A 24,780-nucleotide genomic window follows, 5' to 3' on the forward strand; every position below is an offset into this window, starting at 1 on the left:
CCAGATGGGACTCATTCCCACCCAAACTAAAAGGAGAAACCTATGTTTTCTCTGGTAGGCACAACCTACCTGGCACCCCTATAAATAATAACCTCAAGTCAAAACCGTTACAGTATGTTGCCTCTTTTGGGGGTTAATATAACTACAAGTGTAACCTATTAACCTGCATTTCTAATGCAGAGAATGAGTAGGCCATCTAGAGTCACATTGCTTATTGATGCATGGTAACTTTATTAAGAGTTGTAGGACTGCAGAAACCATCAGTGGATATACTCATGTCAACAATAATGTCTACAAACAAAGCCAAATGCCTATCACAATACCACTAAAATAGAACTCCAGATTGAGTTCAGTAAATTATGGCTATGGATTCCCGTCTCTGTAGAAACATGCAGTTAGTTTAGTCAATTAGTGATTTGAGAGCATATGTCAAAATAGGAGAGACTTTAAATGAGTGTTGTAATCTCCTTATGCTAATGACAGACCGTACACATTCAAACTATTAAACACTTACAAAAAGCTACAACATTCAAAATTCATAAATGCACATTACAGATGGTTTGATCCTCTTCTGCCCAACAGTGACACCCACACTACTGCATGATCAACACAAACTTTACATCTCTCGACTTGCATCTCAAGAAGTCATACCATCAATTGTAGTACTGTAATGATATAGCATGCACAGTACGTATGTATCTAGATAAACAGGAAGGAGGTTAACTGTAACACTTTGAAGTTGATGACACAGAGACTGGTTTTGGTACCTCATGTTTCATTCCCTCTGTTTCAGGGATATTCAATCCACACTGCGTCTAGTCAGAGAACAGACTTGCAAAAGACTTCCTCAAGTTGCGCATGGTCTCGGCTTTGGCCACGTCTTCACTGGCTGTACGAAAGAAGGATGTTTCCTTCAGACCAAAGGCATTGGTCAGGGACTGAGATTTACTGGAAAACAAAATAAAATGGTTGATTACAATCTGTAGAACGTCAAAGGTTTTGTCAGAACAAATGACCTCACAACTTGACTGTAGAGCATTGTGTTTATTAGATACAGGCTCTTCTTTTTGGCTAAACCTTTTAGTTATGTCGGAACAATTTTTTAAAATGTTGCTGCCAATGTGTTCTTACTTCAGCGATGGATGTGCCTGTGCTTTTTCCTCTGCTGTTGGCTGCTCTACCACTGGAGGCTGGCTCTGCTCAGGGCTCAGGTCCTTCTGTTGTGCCTGAGTCGTTGGCTCATTTTGAGGTTGGGCCAGTGGCTCAGGCTGGGGCAGGGCTGAGGCCTGTGGAGGTGCCTTGAACTCGGGTTGGAGCTGAGGCGCTGAGTTGCGCTGTCTTGGGGGTGCAGGCTTGGCAGGCTGTGCTGGCGGTGTTTGTTGAGCCCCCAGGACTCCTGGTCTGGGCTTTCCCTGACTCGCTGACTGGGGCTGCTGTGTGGTTGGGGTAGGCCTCTGGCTTGAGTCCTTAGCAGAAGCTTTAGGAGTTGACTTTGGATCAGGTCTGGGACTTTGGGGTTCCACCCGGCCCCCTAATTTTAGTACAAGAAACACTTTATGATATTATCACACTTTTGCTGTGGAGAGAGGATATTGAAAGTCTTTGAATTTGAGTCTGTATTTTTTCACAGTTGTATGTGAAATGTTGTCTCTCTCAACCATCTGACAAAAACAGTAGACCCAGTCTAAAATCGACACTGGTCAAAGGGAGGAAGTAAAAGCTGCGAAATGAAGACACACAAAGCAGGAGGGGATACAATATTACAATACTGCAGATACATTATCTCTCATGCATTAGAAGCAATGCAATGTGGGGCACACATGCTTTGAGGGTATAGATGGAGGGGTTTTGACCAACCAATCAGTTTGCTCAATGATTCTCCACCTCAATAATATGACATGATAGATAAAGAGTTTAACTATCATTAGTGGGTCTAAAAATAGAAGTAAATTGATATTGTTTTCTGACCTTGCTTCACCTGTGTTTGTCGGTCTTCTTGCTCCAAATATATTTCTATAAACTGACATTTTTAAGGAGTCTCTCTAGCTACTGTATGTACATAGTGCCACAATATAGGGTGATTTGCTCGTTAATATTGTATTTTTATACAACTCTAACAAATATGGCGACACAGACTGAGCATATACCGCAAAGGAAGCTTTATTGCCAGTGACAGGGGCAAAATATCCAGTTAGGGAATTATTTTCCACAATGTATTGTTATCTATACTGAATTCTTTCAAACAATTCAACACTAGTTCCATGAGAACACACTTAACAGTTGGTGGCCACCCTGGTCCCAAATAGCTGCAACCCAGCCGGTATGAAAAACTAAGCCAGCAGAGGAGTTTCACCTGGGCAGGATGGCTGATTTTTGAGTTTCCACTGACAATGGCGCCTTTGATCAATTCGTTACACAACAAATACCTCACAATGCAACTATTAAGGACCTTGGTGCCTCCACTCTATCCTCCCTTTTATAGGAACGTCAGTTTGCAGTTTGCCCCACAAACCACAACACAAAGCCACAGGTAAGGCTTTTTACAGGGTTACTCTCTGGGTTATCTGCACAGACACAATGGCATTTCATACACGTTGGAACATACATTGCACATAGAGCTTGCTAACATAGTTCATTTGTACAATTCTGTTAGTAACAAACAAAAGTGTGTTTTAGAATGTGACACACATTTACAATGGTGTTGATATAGCTGTATTCTTAGTTGTGCAGTATTACCATTGTACCAAATAGGAGACATGCATGGATTCTACATTATTAACTGCTACTTAATGCAGGTGTTTTTAATGGGAAAATGTTTGTATCCCACTTGTGAATGTAGCTGTATGAATAAATTATGGAATAATATCTGGTAATAAAAATAAAGAAATATAAAGTTAAAAACATATATATTGCACTCCGTTAACTCAGAGGAGCATAAGGCAAATATGTCAGAATCCTTAAATTACAGTAACATAAGCATAACTCCACGCACATCATCACTGCAAAACAGAGCACCATCACTGTTGTCATGGCAACACCAATATGGTTGTTGATATTCTGCACGGAGGGTGCACTTATGGTAGAATCAGAAACCTCATACCTAATATTTCAGATGTATTATGTAACACGTTGACCATTTAACTGAATCCCAGTTTCGTTTTTTGACTTGACAACATAATTTAAAGTGACAGAACTAATTTGACTACTTCCTGAAATATATATATATAACAGATTTACACATTAATCGTTGGCCAAAGATGCAACAGTTGTTACTGGAATCTTATTAGTTGACAGACAAACCTCTAGAGTCATTATGTTAATGTATCTTAATTATTGGAATGAATGACAGCGTTTGAATATATCATAGTTAGTTACTCTCTAACTCTATCACATAAAATCTCTCCTCTCACGATCGCAACTGCAGCTGCCACAAACCAATCCCATATATGTGCTTGCGTGATGATAAATGAGTCAAATATGTATTATTAGGCAAAAAAAATGGTACACTAAATAACATCCTGTTGTTTTTACAGTAATTTACTGGCAGCCAGGTACCTGTAAGTTTCTGTTTAAAAAAAGTACAGTATGTTACCATAAATTCTAAAGAAACTGGTTTAACAGTGCATTACGGTAAAACATACTAATGTACTGTTAAACCAAAGTTTATTTAGAATTTACAGTAATACTGTACTTTTTTTTTTTACAGTAACTTACAGGTAACCGTCTGCCAGTAAGTTGCCATAAAAACAACAGGATATTTTTTTTTACAGTAGTCTATTGTAATTGTGTAAGTTATCTAATATGCTTGTCCTCATACACATGAAAACAGTTATGTTCTGTGAAGAAGAGACAGGTTATAATACTGTCAAAGAACTGTCTTTCTAAGCGTTGGTTGTTATAGCAACATTCACTGATGGAAGTATCTTGATGGGTAAGCTATCTGCTAATAATGGACAAAGACAAATCTATATATCATGTCCTTTCAAACAACGCATGGAATGAAAGTTTTACATAGCAGTGATCTGGCTGTACGTATGCAGGTACTCATCAGCTTTCTTGGCTCTAACATTTGGTTGTTTATGCATACATCTATTTTGTTTAACTTATACAATATGCATTTGTTATTTGGACACATTCACAATGCATAAATCACAAGGACCATAGTTTGGATCAAAAGAATAATAGTGGTGTCACTAAAGAAACATCCAGAATGAGAAGGAAAAAAAATACTGTTACCTGCCTGAATATCATACATGCTAAACAAAAATAAATATCTATTATATTAGTATATGTATGAAAATAACCACTACAGTCATACGCACCAACATGTACATATTGACATATACACAAACGTCAAACTGCACGACAAACCACAGTTTGAACAATATCTAAAAGTACACACCAAAATGGAGAAATAAATGGGGGGGTAGAGGAAGTGCAAATAATGAATAATGACTGAATCAAACATTGGGCACACACAGCAGCACTGGACTCAGTGTAGGCACAATCTGCTTATTACACTGTCAACAACAGCCCCAAAGAACCACGGCTACAGAGAAACAGAGGCGACCGTTACAAGCACACTAAATCAACAGGGAAACACGTTAACAGTACATCTTGACACTGCATAGAGGAAAAACACAGTCCAGGCCAGCACTACACTCTGGCCCAAACTAATACCAGCCACATCTCAGTTCGTCTACCGTCTCTCCCCCCAACCACCCTCCCCGCTTGTGTCCAGCTAATGTACGTCATCATCATTTCGATATTAGATAGACTTCCTCCCTGGCGGGCTACTCAGTTGGCCTGAACGGGTTTTGGCCCCACTGCAACGCCATTACAGTCGAGAATGTACTGCAGACAACCTTGAGGAGGGTGTGCAGTGCCAGTCTTGGGATCAACCACCAGGTCCTTCTGGCTACCACTCTGCAAACACACAAAACACAGTGATACTCCCAGGGACACTACAGTAATAGTGTCCACTACAAGTAACATTCTTTAATGCAGAAGTCATTATGTCCTTATGATACAATTCTGCTTTAAAGAATGCACTTTTTAAACAGGAATATATTTTATACAAATATAACTATACTCTAGTTACTAAGAGACAGTAATACACAACCTGGTGCCCTATGTACATAGACATGGAATACTGGTCACTTTTTAATAATGTTTACATACTGTTTTACCCACATCATATGTATATACTGTATTTTAGTCAATGCCACTCCGACATTGCTCGTCCTAATATTTATAGATTTCTTAATTCCATTATTTTAGATTTGCGTGCATTGTTAGATACTACTTCACTGTTGGAGCTAGGAACACAAGCCTTTCGGCTACACCTGCAATAACATCTGCTAAATATGTGTATGTGACCAATAACATTTGATTTGATTTAATACGGCTGTAACACAATAAACTCTAATATAGGCAGAGGCTCTCAAACCGGATTTCCTACAAAGCCTTCCTGTAAAGACTATGACTGATCACATCCCCCCATACAGTGGTGTATGTAGCCTACTGCACCATACCTGTGATGGCTGCATGGTGGTGGGTCTGTTAGGGGACCCAGTGGATGTCCGTCCTACTGCCTGGTTCATCTTGGCTACCACCATGTCAGTGATGAGCTGCCTGTCCTCTGCCTGATGCTCTCCTACCAGTGGCATGGAGGACCCCACCACCTGACACACACAGAAGATGGTATTATTATCAGACGAAGAGAAGGTGGAAGTGGAGTAGGTTATGAAGGGTGGACACTTTTAGTTGAAATTAGGGAAAAACTGAATTGCTGGGAAAATAGGTAGCCAGGAGTTAGATCTGTAGCCAAAAGGTCACCTGTTCGAATCTTGAACAGGCGTCCGAAAAAAAGGGACTGCTGGGTTCATATCCTAAAAACAATCCCCTACCGTTGGGCCCTTGAGCAAGGCCCTTAACCCCAAAGCATGCTCTCCATCCAGGGGCACTGCAGCTTGAGCCTGTGCTCCTCTCAACTGTGTGTCTGTGTGAGCATGAACATATAGTTATAACCATATGTGTAGGCTGCTGTTCCCATAGCAACCAGATAGACTCCAAATGACCTGACAAGGATGTGGAATACATCAATACATTGATTAGCAAAGATGTTGAATCTTTCATTATATTGCGTCGGTGTGTAGAGAGCAACTACATAATGAGGCAATATAGCATAAGAAATTCGTGCAATACGTCAAGCACTGTACATTGAAATATTTTCACGCTTACTCCAACTGTATGAAGCTCATACCTCCGTTATGTAATCTTTCCCATCCTTCCCATGAATGGCTTTGACAGCACAGATATCCAACCCTCCGAAGATCACTGAGCAGGTGTCAACCCACAGCTTGTACCTGAACACAGGGGGAAGACGGATAAGACACTCACAAAAAGTGGTCTTACATAGTGTCAGTCTATAGATTCATGCCAAAGACAAGTGTTATTGCTATTTAACAGAAATAACTTGCATGTAGCAATGCAATTACTCAAATGGCTGTTGTCAATTGTGTACCATTCAGAGAGAACACAATGCAGTGCTAACTCGGATCAATACAGACGTTTACATGGTCTCTTAATGAGCTACGTGACTCTCGTAATGAGACAGGGCATTGTCCTATTAGAATGGATGCATTATCCGTGGTGCTGTACTGCTGTTGTTCAGGAATCATACCTGTCAGTCATGGCCACTTGTTCCAGCATGGCTGAGCCTGTGTTGGTCTTCCAGTTGCCAGAGATTGAGGTCCTCCTATAATGGATGAGGCAGACATTACACACATTACACATTAACATATTAAAGTCCCTGGCAAAATCAAATTGTGTTGGATTAATTTGATTACACTGCTGGATTAGTTTGAGAAACGGACGATCCTTTAAGGTACACTGTGGAAAATGTGAAGCTTTTCAGAAGCATATATCATACACATAAAACAGGTGAATAATTAGTATGTACATGTAAGCTTTGTAGTCATTGCCAATCTTCTGGATCCTGATGTCGTACTTGGAGTCGATGAGAGGCTCAGTGGTGGTGTAGGTTTGGGTGAGAGCCACCACACTGGCAATGTCCTGGAATTTACTGTGGTTATCTACCCTCACCTGGACACCACACACACACACACACACACACACACCGTTAGAAACCCATGTCTTTTTTCTGCTAGTATAATCTTTTTTGTGAAGCAATTGTTTTTGTAAATTACAAGAATGACAAACATTCTTACCTTTCCTACTCCTGAGTGAGCGTGCCCAATTTTCACAACGACAGGAAACGTTGGCATGGCAACCTGGGTAATAAACCGTGTAGACGTTATCGTTTTACGTATGCGTGGTTTCAGACAACAAAAGCAAAAGAAGTCACACATTAAATGCTACATTTCAAAGCAGGAGATGATTAGGTTCTTACCATATCCTTGTAGTTGGGATAGAAGGTCTGTTCAATCAGAGGGAACTTCTCTGCACCAAGCTTCCTGTAGGTGCTTATTAGCTGTGCAAACTAGAGTCAAACATCAGACATCCATTAGTCAAATTATGCAAACTATGTACTGTAGGCACAAATACACAAGCATCATGCATGGCACCCAGCCAGTCCTCTGTCTACCTACCGCCCAGGGCTTGTCACACAGGTTGTAGATGGACTCCAGGGAGTTGATACTGGGGATGCCCCCATACTGCAGACCAATGATCAGGTTACGGAAGTCCTCATTCTGGGTCATACTGAAGGCATGCTGGCGGATAAGGACAAAGTCAGGCTTGAATGACCTGTAAAAAAAATGAATATACAGATGCTTTAGAGAGAAATGCGATCGCATGTTGATTTTGTACCCCCACACCAGACACGATCAGCACACGCAGGTTGAACTATCAAAACAAGCTCTGAGCTAATTATATGAATTTGGGGACTGTCACGCTGTATAATGAAAGGAGACAGGCGCAGGAATATGTAATAGTTTTTTATTTTATTTATCCACCCAAAATAAAGTACGTCATGAAAACAATGGGGACATATCCCAAAACAAACACGTACTTTTGTGTGTGTATATATATGTATAACGATGTGAGCTGAGATTCGGGAAGCAAGTTCAGGGAGTGAGTGTTAATAAAATAAATGGAACATAAAACAAAACAAGAACCTCGAAGAATGCACAGACATGAAACAGAAACAATGACGCCTGGGGAAGGAACCAAAGGGAGCAACATGAACTCAGCAAAAAAAGAAACGTCCCTTTTTCAGGACCCTGAAAAGGACAGATCTTCATTGTAAAGGGTTTAAGCACTGTTTCCCATGCTTGTTCAATTAAACCATAAACAATTAATGAACATGCACCTGTAGAACGGTCGTGAACACACTAACAGCTTACAGACGGTAGGCAATTAAGGTCAAAGTTATGAAAACTTAGGACACCAAAGAGGCCTTTCTACTGACTCTGAAAAACACAAAAAGAAAGATGCAGGGTCCCTGCTCATCTGCATAAACGTGCCTTAGGCATGCTGCAAGGTGGCTTGAGGACTGCAGATGTGGCCAGGGCAATAAATTGCAATGTCTGTACTGTGAGATGCCTAAGACAACGCTACAGGGAGACGGGACAGACAGCTGATCGTCCTCACAGCGGCAGACAACGTGTAACAACACCTGCACAGGATTGGTACACCCGAACATCACTCCTGCAGGACAGGTACAGGATGGCAACAACAACTGCCTGAGTAACACCAGGAACGCACAATCCCTCCATCAGTGCTCAGACTGCCCACAATAGGCTGAGAGGGGCTGGACTGAGGGCTTGTAGGCCTGTTGTAAGGTAGATCCTCACCAGACATCACCGGCAACAACGTCGCCTACAGGCACAAACCCACCGTCGCTGGACCAGACAGGACTGGCAAAAAGGGCTCTACACTGACGAGTCCCGGTTTTGTCTCACCAGGGGTGATGGTCGGATTCGCGTTTATCGTCGAAGGATTGAGCATTACACCGAGGGCTGTACTCTGGAGCGGGATTGATTTGGAGGTGGAGGGTCCGACATGGTCTGGGGCGGTGTGTCACAGCATCATCGGACTGAGCTTCTTGTCTTTGCAGGCAATCTCAACGCTGTGCTCTACAGGGAATACATCCTCTTCCCTCATGTGGTACCCTTCCTGCAGGCTCATCCTGACATGACCATCCAGCATGACAATGCCACCAGCCATACTGCTCGTTCTGTGCGTGATTTCCTGCATGACAGGAAAGTCAGTATTCTGCCATGGTCAGCGAAGAGCCCGGATCTCAATCCCATTGAGCACATCTGGGACCTGTTGGATAGGAGGGTGAGGGCTAGGGCCATTCCCCCCAGAAATGTCCGGGAACTTGCAGGCACTTGTTGGAAGAGTGGGGAAACATCTCATGGCAAGAACGGGCAAATATGGTGCAGTCCATGAGGAGGAGATGCACTGCAATACTTAATGCAGCTGGTGGCCACACCAGATACTGACTGTTACTTTTGATTTCGACCCCCCCTTTGTTCAGGGACACATTATTCAATTTCTGTTAGTTGGCTGAAAATAAACGCAGTTGACAGTGAGAGGACGTCTCTTTTTTTGCTGAGTTTATATAGGGCAGGTAATCAAGGAAGTGATGGAGTCCAGGTGAGTCTGACGAAGCGCACATGTGCGTAACGATGGTGACAGGTGTGCACCATAACGAGCAGCCTGGTGACCTAGATGCCGGAGAGAGAGCACACGTGACAGTACCCTCTCCCCGGTGCGCGGCTCTATCCGCAGGACGCTGACCGAAATGACGATCCAGGGGAACAGGAGCGGACCGGTCACGTCTGCAGAGGTGCAGGAAACCCGTCAATCCGGCTGAGATGCAGGAGTATGGTGACCTAGAGTGCCGGAGAGAGAGCGCATAGTTGATGGTACCCCCTCCCTTGGAACGTTTGGATCCAGCCTCAGGGACGATCCCGTGGATCGGGAGCGGACCGGTCACCCCCTGCTGATGCGCGGGAACCTGTCGCCGGCTGGAAGCCTGGCAGGGGAGCTTGGCGATCCGGTTGAGGCATGAGAGCCTGATGAGGCAGTAGAAGCAGGGGAGCCTGGCAATCCAGTGAAGGCATGAAAGCCCAACGAGCTGGCTGAGGCAGGGGAGCCTGTTGATCCGGCAGAGGCATGAGAGCCTGTAGTGGCTTCCGGACCCGACGTCATTCCCACCTAGCCCAAAATACAAAAACCACTCCTTGATACTTCCCTTAGGTGCGGCGTCATTCTGTAACGATGTGAGCTGAGATTCGGGAAGCAAGTTCAGGGAGTGAGTGTTTAATAAAATAAACAGAACATAATACTTAACAAGAACCTCAAACAACACACAGACTAGAAACAGAAACAATGAAGCCTGGGTAAGGAACCAAAGGAAGTTACATATATAGGGCAGGTAATCAAGGAAGTGATGGAGTCCAGTCTCACGAAGCGCACGTGGTGTTCGCCATAACGAGCAGACTGGTAACCTAGAGGCCGGAGAGGGAGCACACGTGACAACAGGGATGTAACCCAAACTAAAGAGCGAGTTGTAAACCTATAAATAATACACGGGACGAGACCCGTAATAACAAGTGCACAATAACACGTAGCAGGAAAGCCAATACAACTGAGCACAGGTACTCACAAGACCAAACGGCATGGGACAATAATCGAGAAGGACAACGGGGAACAGAGGACACATACACATACTGATCTGGGGGAATGGGAACCAGGTGTGCGTAATGAGACATTCGATCCACAGATGAGAAAGGAATTCAGTTGACCGTTTTATCTGTCGGAGTAGAGGACCTTGTGCATAACAACTCAACGTTTATATCCCAGGACAAATTAGCTAGCAACAGCAAGCTAGATAAATTGCCATAAATGTTACATGCGTTTCGACCTGTCCCCAAATTAATATCGTTGGTTCAGAGTTTGTTTTGATATTTCAACCTGCGTTGAAATAGCAAATCTGGAAATTTGCCATGGTTCTCTTTACATGTGAAGGTCAAGTAATGCTGACCACACCACTTGTGTCGCGTGCGCAAGCGTTGAAAATAACATACATGTTATTCAATCATTGTACCCACACTGCTCGCGCACCTCAGCGAGTGTCTGCATGTGCTAAAATAGATTATATTTTTCTCTCCCATCTCCTCATTGGTTTTTAGGAGCATATACCCACGTGCCATCTCCTCATTGGTGTAATGCACCGTAAAGTTGGTTGCCAACCTCTATATAAAGTCCAAAGAAGTAAAAAAAAGAAGCCTGAGGAAGGAGGAGAGATGATGAGAAAGGAATTTGGTTTATCATTTTGTCATCTCTCCTCCAACCTCAGGATTCTTTTAATTTTTTTATTACTTTGGACTCTGTTTGGCAACCAACTTTATGGTGCATTACTACTGGAGTGTGGACATCAGTTCATCTTTGAGAGGCAGGACTTGCAGCGCGTTGAGCGTCACAAATAGCACCAACTTGTCGCAATGTCATCGCTGTCGCAATGATTAAATAACATGTATGTGTACATTTATTTTGCAACGCTCTCGCATGCCACAGGAGCGGTGTGGTCATCATGTAAGGCTTGAGTGTGTTGCTCAGTAAAAATATCCTCTCAGAGCAATGGTGAATTGTCAATGAGTTCAGATGCTACCGTTTGGCTTGTGTGTGTGTGTGGGCGGGCACATGCGTCCATGCGTGTCTCACCTGGCCACCTTGGTACCATTTCTCAGAACCTGCATGTCCACATTACAGCTCCCATTGGCATGAGCTATGATGTTGATCTCACTGAACTCAGCCTGCAAGGCAGAAAAACAGACAGGTATATCTGAAGAACTGAACGTAGACACTACAACAATAGGAGTCATAGATACATATTCAGTTTCTAGGTAGAGAATTCTGAGACAGGTGCCAAAAGTTAATCGACGCAGTTTGCCTAATGAGGCTTACCTGTTCGACTTTGATGTCATAATCTCCATGCACTTTCTTCCCTCTGAAGAGTTTGGCCCTAGGCAATAGAGAAATTCATTGATTATCCTTTTGATGACATTATGAGATAACACTGTGACTCATTGTGATTGTGTTTCTCTGTGGATGCCTTCCATCAATTTACAATCAGGTACGGCTCCAGTCAATATTGAATAAGATACACTTCATTGAATTTAATATGCATCAATATACATTTTATGGCGCGAACACATGCATCTTAATGATTTAATTACACACCACACCGTTACCCAAACATTCCGTCTTTGTGGCACATATCCCCTCAGATAAACGTGACTTAGAGAACTGTTGCTAGTGATAAAGTCAAGGTGGTGATATATTCATTCCAGGGCCATACTAGCGAACACTTTTTCTTAGTCTCAAAATGTGCATCAGCCAATTGAAATCATTGACGTAGTCGCACGTGATAAAGCGCTACAAGTTAGCTACTCCCATTACATAACCTGGCACATTGTAATGGCTGTCTTGGGAAGGTGAGGACCAAAGGTGAGGACCAAAGCGCAGCGTGGTAAGTGTTCATCCTTTTTAATGTAAACTGAACAGCAAAACAACAAAGAAAACAACCGAAACAGTTCTGTCTGGTGCAGACACACAAAGACAGAAAACAAACACCCCCGAAACACAGGTGGAAAAAGGCTACCTAAGTATGATTCTCAATCAGAGACAACTAACAACACCTGCCTCTGATTGAGAACCATACCAGGCCAAACTCAAAAACCAACCAAGAAAAACAAACAGACTGCCCACCCCAACTCACACCCTGAAAATACTAAAACAAAGACAAAACAAAGGAACTAAGGTCAGAACGTGACAGTACCTCCCCAAAGGTGTGGACTCCGGCTGCAAAATGGTGTTTGTCCGCAGTGGCGGCTCTGGCGCGTGACATGGACCTCACTCCACCACAGTCCTTCTCTGACTCTCTAACCGCCTCCGTGGCCTCTAACGCGGTGCCCCTCGCCGCCGACCTCGGACTGGAGACCCAAGCCACGGGTCTCGAATGGACGGGAGATTCTGGCAGCACCGGACGGGCGGTAGACTCCGGCAGCACCGGACGGGCAGGAGACTCCGGCAGCACAGGAGTGAAGGGCGATTCCGGCAGCTCCTGGCTGACCAACGGCTCTGGCAGCTCCTGGCTGACCGGCGGCTCTGGCAGCTCAGGGCAGACGGGAGACCCTGGCAGCTCAGGGCAGACGGAAGACCCTGGCAGCGCTGGGCAGGAGGAAGACCCTGGCAGCGCTGGGCAGGCGGGAGGAGACGGAGAGACAGCCTGGTGCGGGGGACTGCCACCGGAGGGCTGGTGCGTGGAGGCGGCACCGGATAGACCAGACTGTGGAGGCGCACTGGAGGTCTCGAGCACCAAGCCTGCCCAACCCTACCTGGCTGAATGCTCCCCGTAGCCAGGCCAGTGCGGCGAGGTGGAATAGCCCGCACTGGACTGTGCTGGCGAACCGGGGACACCATGCGTAGGGCTGGTGCCATGTACACCGGCCCGAGGAGACGCACTGGAGACCAGATGCGCCAAGCCGGCTTCATGGCACCTGGCTCGATACCCACTCTAGCCGGCCGATACGAGGCGCTGCAATGTACCGCACCGGGCTATGCACACGCACCGGGGACACCATGCGCCTCACGGCATAACACGGTGCCTGCCCAGTCCATCTCTCTTGGCGCAGGTCTCCTACCTGACTTCGCCACACTCCCCATGTGCCCCCACCCAAGACATTTTTGGGGCTGCCTCTCGGGCCTCCTTGATCGCCGTGCCAACTCCATTCGCTGGTATCCCTCCTCACATTGTTCCAGAGAATCCCAGGCGGGCTCCGGCACTCTCCCTGGGTCAACGGACCACCTCTCTATTTCATTCCATGTTGTAACATAGTCCAGATCTCGCTGCTGCTGCTGTTGCCCTTTACCACGCTACTTGGTCCTTTCTTGGTGGGTGGTTCTGTAATGGCTGTCTTGGGAAGAAGGTTAGGACCAAAGAGCAGCATGGTAAGCGTTCATCCTTTTTAATGTAAACTGAACACTGACTATCAAAACAACAAAGAAAACAACCGAAACAGTTCTGTCTGGTGCAGACACACAAAGACAGAAAACGAACACACCTGAAACACAGGTGGAAAAAGGCTACCTAAGTATGATTCTCAATCAGAGACAACTAACGACACCTGCCTCTGATTGAGAACCATACCAGGCCAAACTCAAAAACCAACCAAGAAAAACAAACAGACTGCCCACCCCAACTCACACCGTGAAAATACTAAATCAAAGACAAAACAAAGGAACTAAGGTCAGAACGTGACACACATTTAGTCCTATGCTTACCTGAGCTTGTGGTGGTGATTATTTCCTGTAACAAATTCTGAATCAGCCTATCAAAAACAAACACTTTATATCCACCAACCAATGTAATTTCTTAAAATACTGTAGGTCAATTTGACCACCAGAGGGATATTTTAAACCTCCTAATTCACATTTTCATTTTGTTCCACATGGAACAAATAGTAGAGTGCCAATATTGCATGATGCATCCTTGACTAGGCTACTAGCTAGTAACGTCAGACAAAATTCCAAAAGACAAAATCGCACATTTTGGAAGATAAAGGCCTATACAACATTTAAGTTTATATTTTTTCCCCGTTAAAGCACACGGATGGGTGTGAAACGGATTAGCAAAAATGTTGGATTTTGTATCAATTTATGCCATTGTTTGGTGGATAAAAAGTACAAGATCTCTGATGAACTGATGCAGAATTTGTTACAGGAAATAATCACCACCACCTGCTCAGTTTAGCATGGGGCTTAATGTACCAGATTATATAATGGGAACAGCTTTCACGTGCGACTACGTCACAGATTTGAATTGGCTGATGCACATTTTTACAATGTTCTCAAGTATGGCCCCACACTGATCATTTTCGTTTTTTTGTTCCGGTTTATATCCCTGTTATGACATTTTAGTAGGCTACCCTGTTGCAGCAATTGCTGCCATCTGTTGATCTTTACTGCCCTCTTGAAACAAGACACATTTTACAATTGCTGAAATTATCTGGTTCAATAGCTATGGTTTTTGTCCAAGATAAAAGCCTTTGTGGGGACTAAAGTATTTGTTTGGTGTATCTTAGTCTACTGAGTGTCAGTTTAGCATCGAGCTACGTCTGTACAGACACTGCCACTCATTCCCTGTCAATAAACAGGCTGGGCACTATTTGAACCCACACACACTGCAGTTGTTGAATATACCCACGGACAAAGAGGGGAGAAAAAAAATCTTAAACCTTCCTCAGAAATGGTGCTGTACAGTTCAATGGGCAAAGTAATCAAAAGGTGCTGTGTACATGTATTTACAGTAGGGCCATACAAGGTTTCAATGGCCGGCCTTAACTTTCTATTGAAATTACACATCAATAACAGTGATCACTGTAGAAGTGATCTACTAGCAGATTATCATACACATAAAGATGTTTTATTGTCCCATACACCAGATAGGTGCAGTGAAATGTGTTATTTTACAAGGCTTTACAGGTTTTATAAGGGTTAAGTACAGTACCTTGATCAAGGACTCATGTTTCACCTCGTTGGCCCGAATACTCGCACCAGCAACCTTTCGATTACTGGCCCAACGCTCTAGGCTACCTGCCACCCTCTGCTTGTTTATTTCACGTTGGTACTGTATGTCAAACACACCCTAATGAGGAACAGCTGAATAATTCATGGCTGATCTAATTTGAGTCTGGGATTTATCTGTGGCTGTGGAGGAAAACAAGCATCTGAATATGAATCACGCCAGCACAGTCACAGTAGAATGAAAACCTGTAGATACTTTGTGTTATGATAAATGGCCTCTGTGAATGGATATATGCAGGGCTGCCAAAGACATGACTCAGAGACAGAATCACAGTGACAATGCATTAAATTGTAGGTGTTGGTTTAAGGCAGGGCTGCCAAACCCTCTTCCTAGAGGTCTACTGTCCTGTAGGTTTCCAGTCCAACCCTAAATTGGCATATCTGATTCAGCTAGTTAACGGCTTGTTGAGCCGCTAATTAGTAGAATCAGGTGTGTTAAATTATGCACATTCAGTTCCTACTTCAACTTATATTTATTGTGGAGGATGTACTAAATATATTTGTAGAACAGAGGTGGTTCAGAACCAAACTCACGAGTAACCTTCCCTGAGACCTGAATACTTGCATTAGCTCCCCGAGCTAATGCCTTGGCTTTGCTCAGCGAGTTAACAGTCTTGTGGCTCAGGTTGAAACTCCAGTTGGTTACATTACATAGCATGTAGGTCTATGCATTGAGGCAGAGATGATTAAACCTACAATCAACCACTTGATCTTTGCTTTTTTGCTCTGTACCCTGACCATTGCACATGCTAATAAAGTCCACCTTCCTGCATTGAATGAAGTAGCCTACATGCCACTTGTCCAGGACCATATGGTGTCATCATCAATAATAACTGACCGTCTATAACAGAATTCAGGCGCCAGACATTTCAAAGCGATCCATGTAGAATTGCTGGTAAATGACCCATGCGCGGAACAACAGATGGCGTGTACTGTAGATGGAGCCATTTTTATGTTATTTATAAATCAGTGCGGTTCTCAAAGTGATGAGCCCAATTTGAGATCTAGATGGAGGTGGCTGGTATTGTGATGAAGGTTGAGGTTTGTCTTCTAAGAGCGTGCAGTCTAATGTAGCTACTGATGAGTAAGATGACTACAGATCAAATGATGCATCATTACTGTGAGAGCTTTTATGTAGCTAAGGTTAGCTTTTTCAAACATAAATTTGCTTCCGGTAGAACTAATTCCAAAACGTTTAGGACACTGTAAAGGCCATGTCCAAGAACACCTCCTCCCAGCTGCCCACTGCACTGGGGATAGGAAACACTGTCACCACCGATAAATCTACAATAATCGACAATTTCAATAAGCATTTTTCCACTGCTGACCATGCTTTCCACCTGCCTAACCCTACCCCGGCCAACATCTCAGCAGTCATGGGTGCACCTCAGCCACGCTGAAAGTCCTAAACGATATCATAACCGCCATCGATAAAAGACAGTACTCTGCAGCAGTCTTCATCAACCTGGCCAAGGCTTTCGACTCTGTCAATCACCACGTTCTCATCGGCAGACTCAATTGCCTTGGCTTCTCAAATGAGTGCCTCGCCTGATTCACCAACTACTTCTCAGATAGAGTTCAGTGTGTCAAATCATCAAATCAAATCAAATGTATTTATATAGCCCTTCGTACATCAGCTGATATCTCAAAGTGCTGTACAGAAACCCAGCCTAAAACCCCAAACAGCAAGCAATGCAGGTGTAGAAGCACGATGGCTAGGAAAAACTCCCTAGAAAGGCCAAAACCTAGGAAGAAACCTAGAGAGGAACCAGGCTATGTGGGGTGGCCAGTCCTCTTCTGGCTGTGCCGGGTGGAGATTATAACAGAACATGGCCAAGATGTTCAAATGTTCATAAATGATCAGCATGTTCGAATAATAAGAAGGCAGAACAGTTGAAACTGGAGCAGCAGCACGGCCAGGTGGACTGGGGACAGCAAGGAGTCATCATGTCAGGTAATCCCGGGGCATGGTCCTAGGGCTCAGGTCCTCAGAGAGAGAGAGAAGGAGAGAATTAGAGAACGCACACAGGACACCGAATAGGACAGGAGAAGTACTCCAGATATAACAAACTGACCGTAGCCCCCCGACACATAAACTACTGCAGCATAAATACTGTAGGCTGAGACAGGAGGGGTCAGGAGACACTGTGGACCCATCCGAGGACACCCCCGGACGGGGCCAAACAGGAAGGATATAACCCCACCCACTTTGCCAAAGCACAGCCCCCACACCACTAGAGGGATATCTTCAACCACCAACTTACCATCCTGAGACAGGGCCGAGTATAGCCCACAAAGATCTCCGCCATGGCACAACCCAAGGGGGGGGCGCCAACCCAGACAGGATGACCACATCAGTGAATCAACCCACTCAGGTGACGCACCCCTTCCAGGGACGGCATGAGAGAGCCCCAGTAAGCCAGTGACTCAGCCCCTGAGCGTCACATGAGTGGGTTGATTCACTGATGCCAAATTGGCCAAATGGGAGGGCCTGTTGTCCGGACCTCTGCCAGTCTCTATGGGGGTGCCACAGGGTACAATTCTCGGGCAGACTCTTTTCTCTGTATATATCAATGATGTTGCTTTTGCTGCTGGTGATTCTCTGATCCACCTCTATGCAGACGACACCATTCTGTATACATCTGGCCCTTCTTTGGACACTGTGCTAACAAAGATCCAAACGAGCTTCAAGGTCATACAACACTCCTTCTGTACACTCCTTCCGTGGCCTCCAACTGCTTTTAAATGCTAGTAAACCTAAGTGCATGCTCTTCAACCTATTTCTGCCCGTACCCTCCAACTCAACTAGCATCACTACTCTGGACAGTTCTGACCTAGAATATGTGGACAACTACAAATACCTAGGTGTCTGGTTAGACTGTAAACTCTCCTTCCAGACTCACATTAAGCATCTCCAATCCCAAATTAAATCTAGAATCGGCTTCCTATTTCACAACAAAGCCTCCTTCACTCATGCCGCCAAACATACCATCGTAAAAAAGACTATCCTACCAATCCTTGACTTCGGCGATGTCATTTACAAAATAGCCTCCAACACTCTACTCAGCAAACTGGATGTAGTCTATCACAGTGCCATCCGTTTTATCACCAAACCCCCATAAACTACCCACCACTGCAACCTGTAGCTCTCGTTGGCTGGCCCTCACTACATATCCGTCGCCAAACCCACTGGCTCCAGGTCATCTGTAAGTCTTTGCTAAGTAAATTCCCGCCTTATCTCAGCTCACTGGTCACCATAGCAACACCCACCCGTAGCACATGCTCCAGCAGGTATATTGCATTGGTCATCCCCAAAGCCAACACTTCTTTTGGCCACCTTTCCTTCCAGTTCTCTGCTGCCAATGACTGGAACGAATTGCAAAAATCTCTGAAGCTGGAGTCTTATATCTCCTTCTCTAACTTTAAGTATCAGCTGTCAGAGCAGCTTACCGATCACTGTACCTGTACACAGCCAATCTGTAAATAGCACACCCGACTACCTCATCCCCATATTATTACTTACTCTCCTGCTCTTTTGCACCCCAGCATTTCTACTTGCACATCATCATCTGCATATCTATCACTCCAGTATTTATGCTAAGTTGTAATTATTTTTCACCTCTATGGCCTATTTATTGCCTACCTCCCTACTCTTCTACATTTGCACACACTGTACATAGATCTTTCTATTTTTATTTTATTTTGTGTTATTGACTGTACTTTTGTTTATGTTTAACTCTGTGATGTTGTTTTTGTCGCACTGCTTTGCTTTATCTTGGCCAGAATGCAGTTGTAAATGAGAATTGGTTCTCAACTGGCCTACCTGGTTAAATAAAGGTGGAAAAAAATGTATATATATATATATATGTTTCGATGCCATCCATTATAATCCTATGAAGGTATAATTACAATCCATACTTTAAATATTAAGGGCCATATTATGTGAAGAAACATTTGTAAGAAAAGACCCAATGGTGGAAATATCAATGTCCTGTAGTTATAACTCTCGTATTCAAATGATCTATACCCAAGTCTAAGATAGAAATGGGAGCAAAAAGACAGAGATTGAGTGAGTGAACGAGTCAGTGTTTGGGTCAATCAAATTGTATACATGAAAATGTGTTCCAAATATGTTCCACAATTCAGACATGCTAAAATGGCCTCTAAAAATGTATGTTTGTGTGAGAGTAAGATGATTCAGAGATGATCTTGACAGGTTGCGGTACGATGGGAGCAAGTATTACCTGAATACTAATGTTTCATCAGTATTCGCTTCCATCCATTGTGAAAACAAACAAATAGTCAAACTCTTTTAGTTTGTTTGATCAGTGATTTACAATTAACCGTTGATTGGTTGATTTAGATGTCAGACAAAGAGAAACTAAATGATGATCATGTCTTCATCTTCCTTCACCAATATCCTAGTCACTATATGTCTCCACTGCGACACTGAAGTGATTGAGTGATGGCTGTCTGCCTTGCTACACTCTTAGAAAAAGGGTTCAAAAACGGTTCTTTGGCTGTTCCCATAGGAGAACCCTTTTTGGTTTGTTAGGTTCTAATTTTCAGAGTAAAAACTCTACGGAGACAGTGAAAGCTTAACCAAGATTATTCTTCCCAGAGGATCAATACAGCTGCATTAGACAAAAACATTTTCACACAAGCCCTGATATTTAACCCTTACTACACATCTGTACAAACATTGTATTTTTCCTGCTAGGCAGGACAAGAAGTGATATGAACTTGTATTTCTCCCTTAACGTGACCTGACCTCGACCCCCTTCATCACTACTCCATGGCTCTCCCCCCTTATCAATCCCTGCCGGGACACCAGTTAGTTGAGGTAGTTGAGGTAATATGTACATGAAGTTAGAGGTACTAAAGTGACTATGCATAGATAATAACAGTAGCAGCAGTGTAAAATGGGGGGGGGGGGGTAGTAGTCTGGGTAGCCCTTTGATTAGATGTTCAGGAGTCTTATGGCTTGGGGGTAGAAGCTGTTTAGAAGCCTCTTGGACCTAGACTTGGCGCTTGGGTACTGCTTGCCGTGTGGTAGCAGAGAGAACAGTCTATGACTAGGGTGGCTTTGAACATTTTTAGGGCCTTCCTCTGACGCCACCTGGTATAGAGGTCCTGGATGGCAGGAAGCTTGGCCCGAGTGATGTACTGGGCCGAACGCACAACCCTCTGTAGTGCCTTGTGGTCGGAAGCTGAGCAGTTGCCATATCAGGCAGTGATGCAACCAGTGCTCTCGATGGTGCAGCTGTAGAAACTTTTGAGGATCTGAGGACCAATGCCAAATCTTTTCAGTCTCCTGACGGGAATATGTTTTGTCGTGCCATCTTCACGACTGTCTTGGTGTGCTTGGACAATGTTAGTTTGTTGGTGATGTGGACACCAAGGAACTTGAAGCTCTCAACCTGCTCCACTACAGCCCTGTCGATGAGAATGTGGGAGTGCTCGGCCCTCCTCTTCCTGTCGTCCAGTCATCTCCATTGTCTTTATCACGTTGAGGGAGAGGTTGTTGTCCTGGCACCACACGGCCAGGTCTCGTCATTGTAGTTGATCAGGCCACTGTTGTGTCATCGGCAAATTTAATGATGGTGTTGGAGTCGTGCCTGGCCTGCAGTCATGAGTGAACAGCGAGTACAGGAAGGGACTGAGCATGCACCACTGAGGGGCCCCCGTGTTGAGGATCAGCATAGTGGATGTGTTGTTTACATACCCTTACCACCTGGGGGCAGCCCGTCATGAAGTCCAGGATACAGATGCAGAGGGAGATGTTTAGTCCCAGGGTCCTTAGCTTAGTGATGAGCTTTGAGGGCACTAAATCAAATCAAATTTTATTGGTCACAAACACATGGTTAGCATATGTTCATATGAGTGTAGCGAAATGCTGGTGCTTCTAGTTTCGACAGTGCAGTAATATCTAACAAGTAATCTAACAATTTCACAACAACTACCTTACACATACAAGTGTAAAGGGATGAATAAGAACACACACATATAAATATATGGATGAGCGATGGCTGTGCGGCATAAGCAAGATGCAGTAAATGGTATAGAGTACAGTATATAAACTCTGCAAAAAAATAAATGTCCTATCACTGTCAACTGCGTTTATTTTCAGCAAACTTAACATGTTTGTGTAAATATTTGTATGAACATAACAAGATTCAACAACTGAGACATAAACTGAACAAGTTACACAGACATATGACAGACAGAAATGTAATAATGTATCCCTGAACAAAGGGGGGTGGGGGGTCAGAATCAAAAGTAACAGTCAGTATCTGGTTTGGCCACCAGCTGCATTAAGTATTGCAGTGCATCTCCTCCTCATGGACTGCACCAGGTATGCCAGTTCTTGCCGTGAGATGTTTCACCACTCTTACAACAAGGTTCCTGCAAGTTCCCAGAGATTTCTGGGGGGAATGGCCATAGCCCTCACCCTCCGATCCAACAGGACCCAGAAGTGCTCAATGGGATTGAGATCCAGGATCTTTGCTGGCCATGGCAGAACGCTGACTTTCCTGTCATGCAGGAAATCAGGAAATCATGCACAGAATGAGCAGTATGGCCGGTGGCATTGTCATGCTGGAGGGTCATGTCAGGATGAGCCTGCAGGAAGGGTACCACATGAGGGAGGAGGATGTATTCCCTGTAGCGCACAGCGTTGATATTGCCTGCAATGACAACAAGCTCAGTCCGATGATGCTGTGACACACCGCCCCAAATCAATCCCGCTCCAGAGTACAGGCCTCAGTGTAACGCTCATTCCTTCGACGATAAATGCGAATCCGACCATCACCCCTGGTGAGACAAACCGTGACTCGTCAGTAAAGTGAACTTTTTGCCAGTCCTGCCAGTCCTTGTCCACCGACGGTGGGTTTGTGCCCGTTGTTGCCGGTGATGTCTGGTGAGGACCTGCCGTACAACAGGCCTACAAGCCCTCAGTCCAGCCCCTCTCAGCCTATTGTGGAAAGTCTGAGCACTGATGGAGGGATTGTGCGTTCCTGGTGTAACTCGGGCAGTTGTTGTTGCCATCCTGTACCTGTCCCGCAGGTGTGATGTTCGGATGTACCGATCCTGTGCAGGTGTTGTTACACGTGGTCGGCCACTGCAAGGACAATTAGCTGTCCGCCCTGTCTCCCTGTAGCGCTGTCTTAGGCGTCTTACAGTACAGACATTGCAATTTATTGCACTGGCCACATCTGCAGTCCTCATGCCTCCTTGCAGCAGGCCTAAGGCACGTTCACACAGATGAGCAGGGACCCTGCATCTTTCTTTTGGTGTTTTTTAGAGTCCGTAGAAAGGCCTCTTCCGGGTCCTAAGTTTTCATAACTGTGACCTTAATTGCCTACTGTCTGTAAGCTGTTAGCTTAACCACCATTCTACAGGTGCATGTCATTAATTGTTATGGTTAATTGAACAAGCATGGGAAACAGTGTTTAAACCCTTTACAATGAAGATCTGTGAAGTCATTTGGATTTTTACGAATTATCTTTGAAAGAGGGTCCTTTTTTGCTGAGTTTACATATGGGATGAGTAATGTAGGGTATGTAATCATTATGTAAAGTGGCATTGTTTAAAGTGACTAGTGATACATTTATTACATCCAATTATTAATTGTTAAAGTGGCTTGAGATTACAGTCAGTATGTTGGCAGCAGCCACTCAATGTTAGTGATGGCTGTTTAACAGTCTAATGACCTTGAGATAGAAGCTGCTTTTCAGTCTCCCAGTCCCAGCTTTGATGCACCTGAACTGACCTCACCTTCTGGATGATAGCAGGGTGAACAGTGGCTCGTGTTGTTGTTTTCTTGATTATCTTTTTTGGCCTTCCTGTGACATCGGGTGATGTCGGTGTCCTGGAGGGCAGGTAGTTTGCCCCCAGTGATGCATTGTGCCTTCCTGTGACATCGGGTGCTGTAGGTGTCCTGGAGAGCAGGTAGTTTTAAGAAAAACTACCTGCTATCCAGGACACCTACAGTACCCGAAAAGATCAAAAAGATCATCAGGGAGAGCAACCACCAGAGCCAATAACATAGTGAGGCTACTGCCTACATACAGACTTGAAATCATTGGCCACTTTAATAAATGGATGAGTAGCCACTTTAATAATGTTTACATACAGTATCTTGCATTACTCATCTCATATGTAAATACTGTATTTTATACCATCTATTGCATCTTGCCTGTGCCGCTCAGTCATTGCTCATCTATATATTTATATGTATATATTCTTATTCCATTCCTATACTTAGATTTGTATGTATTAGGTAGTTGTTGTGGAATTGTTAGATTACTTGTTAGATATTGCTGTACTGTTGGAACTAGAAGCACAAGCATTTTGCGACACTCGCAATAACACCTGCTAACCAATAACATTTGATTTGAACTACAGATCTAGGATTAGATGAATCTATCCCCAAAGGTTAACCATTACGGGCATACCACCCTGCATCCCATTGCTAGCTTGTTTCTGAAACTAAGCAGGGTTGGTCAGGGTTTTTATTTGTACCTTTATTTAACTAGGCAAGTCAGTCAAGAACAAATTCTTATTTTCAACGATGGCCTAGGAACAGTGGGTTAACTGCCTGTTCAGGGGCAGAACGATAGATTTGTACCTTGGCAGCTCGGGGGTTTGAACTTGCAACCTTCCAGTTACTAGTCCAACGCTCTAACCACTAGGCTACCCTGTCAGGGTTGAGCCTGGTCGGTCCCTGGATGGGAGACCAGATGCTGCTGGAAGTGGTGTTGGAGGGCCAGTAGGAGGCACTCTTTCCTCTTGTCTAAAAAAATATCCCAATGCCCCAGGGCAATGATAGGGGACATTGCCCTGTGTAGGGTGTGGTCTTTCAGATGGGATTAAAATATCCCAAGACAATTATTGTAAGAGTAGGGGTGTTAACCCTGGTGTCCTGGTTAAATTCCTAATCTGGCCCTCATACCATCATGGTCACCTAATCATCCCCAGCTTCCAATTGGCTCATTCATCCCCCCTCCTCTCCCCTGTAACTATTCACCAGGTTGTTGCTGTAAATGAGAATGTGTTCTCAGTCAACTTACCGGGTTAAATAAATAAAAAGGGGGATAAGTTATCTGATCCTGTATCAGAGGTTGGGGGAAGCTTCTGGTCCTGATTGACATGCTA

The 24,780-nt window shown here is 44.3% G+C and overlaps 1 protein-coding gene across 1 annotated transcript in view; it reads right to left on the reverse strand.

The window, feature by feature from the left end:
• Positions 1-207: 207 nt before the first annotated feature.
• syn2b (synapsin IIb) overlaps positions 208-24,780 on the reverse strand; it is a 40,328-nt gene continuing 15,755 nt past the window's right edge. Inside the window, exons 2-13 of the mRNA XM_020505959.2 lie at positions 11,944-12,001; positions 11,701-11,792; positions 7,614-7,770; positions 7,415-7,504; positions 7,233-7,295; positions 6,965-7,107; positions 6,686-6,760; positions 6,266-6,368; positions 5,535-5,684; positions 4,866-4,926; positions 1,132-1,531; positions 208-948 (exon numbers count right to left, since the gene is read on the reverse strand). Coding sequence (XP_020361548.1) covers positions 816-948; positions 1,132-1,531; positions 4,866-4,926; positions 5,535-5,684; positions 6,266-6,368; positions 6,686-6,760; positions 6,965-7,107; positions 7,233-7,295; positions 7,415-7,504; positions 7,614-7,770; positions 11,701-11,792; positions 11,944-12,001 — 1,525 coding nt within the window. The 3' untranslated portion in view covers positions 208-815. The remainder of the gene's footprint in view (positions 949-1,131; positions 1,532-4,865; positions 4,927-5,534; positions 5,685-6,265; positions 6,369-6,685; positions 6,761-6,964; positions 7,108-7,232; positions 7,296-7,414; positions 7,505-7,613; positions 7,771-11,700; positions 11,793-11,943; positions 12,002-24,780) is intronic.

Source organism: Oncorhynchus kisutch, linkage group LG17 (assembly GCF_002021735.2).
Source record: "Oncorhynchus kisutch isolate 150728-3 linkage group LG17, Okis_V2, whole genome shotgun sequence".
Lineage (NCBI taxonomy): Eukaryota > Metazoa > Chordata > Actinopteri > Salmoniformes > Salmonidae > Oncorhynchus > Oncorhynchus kisutch.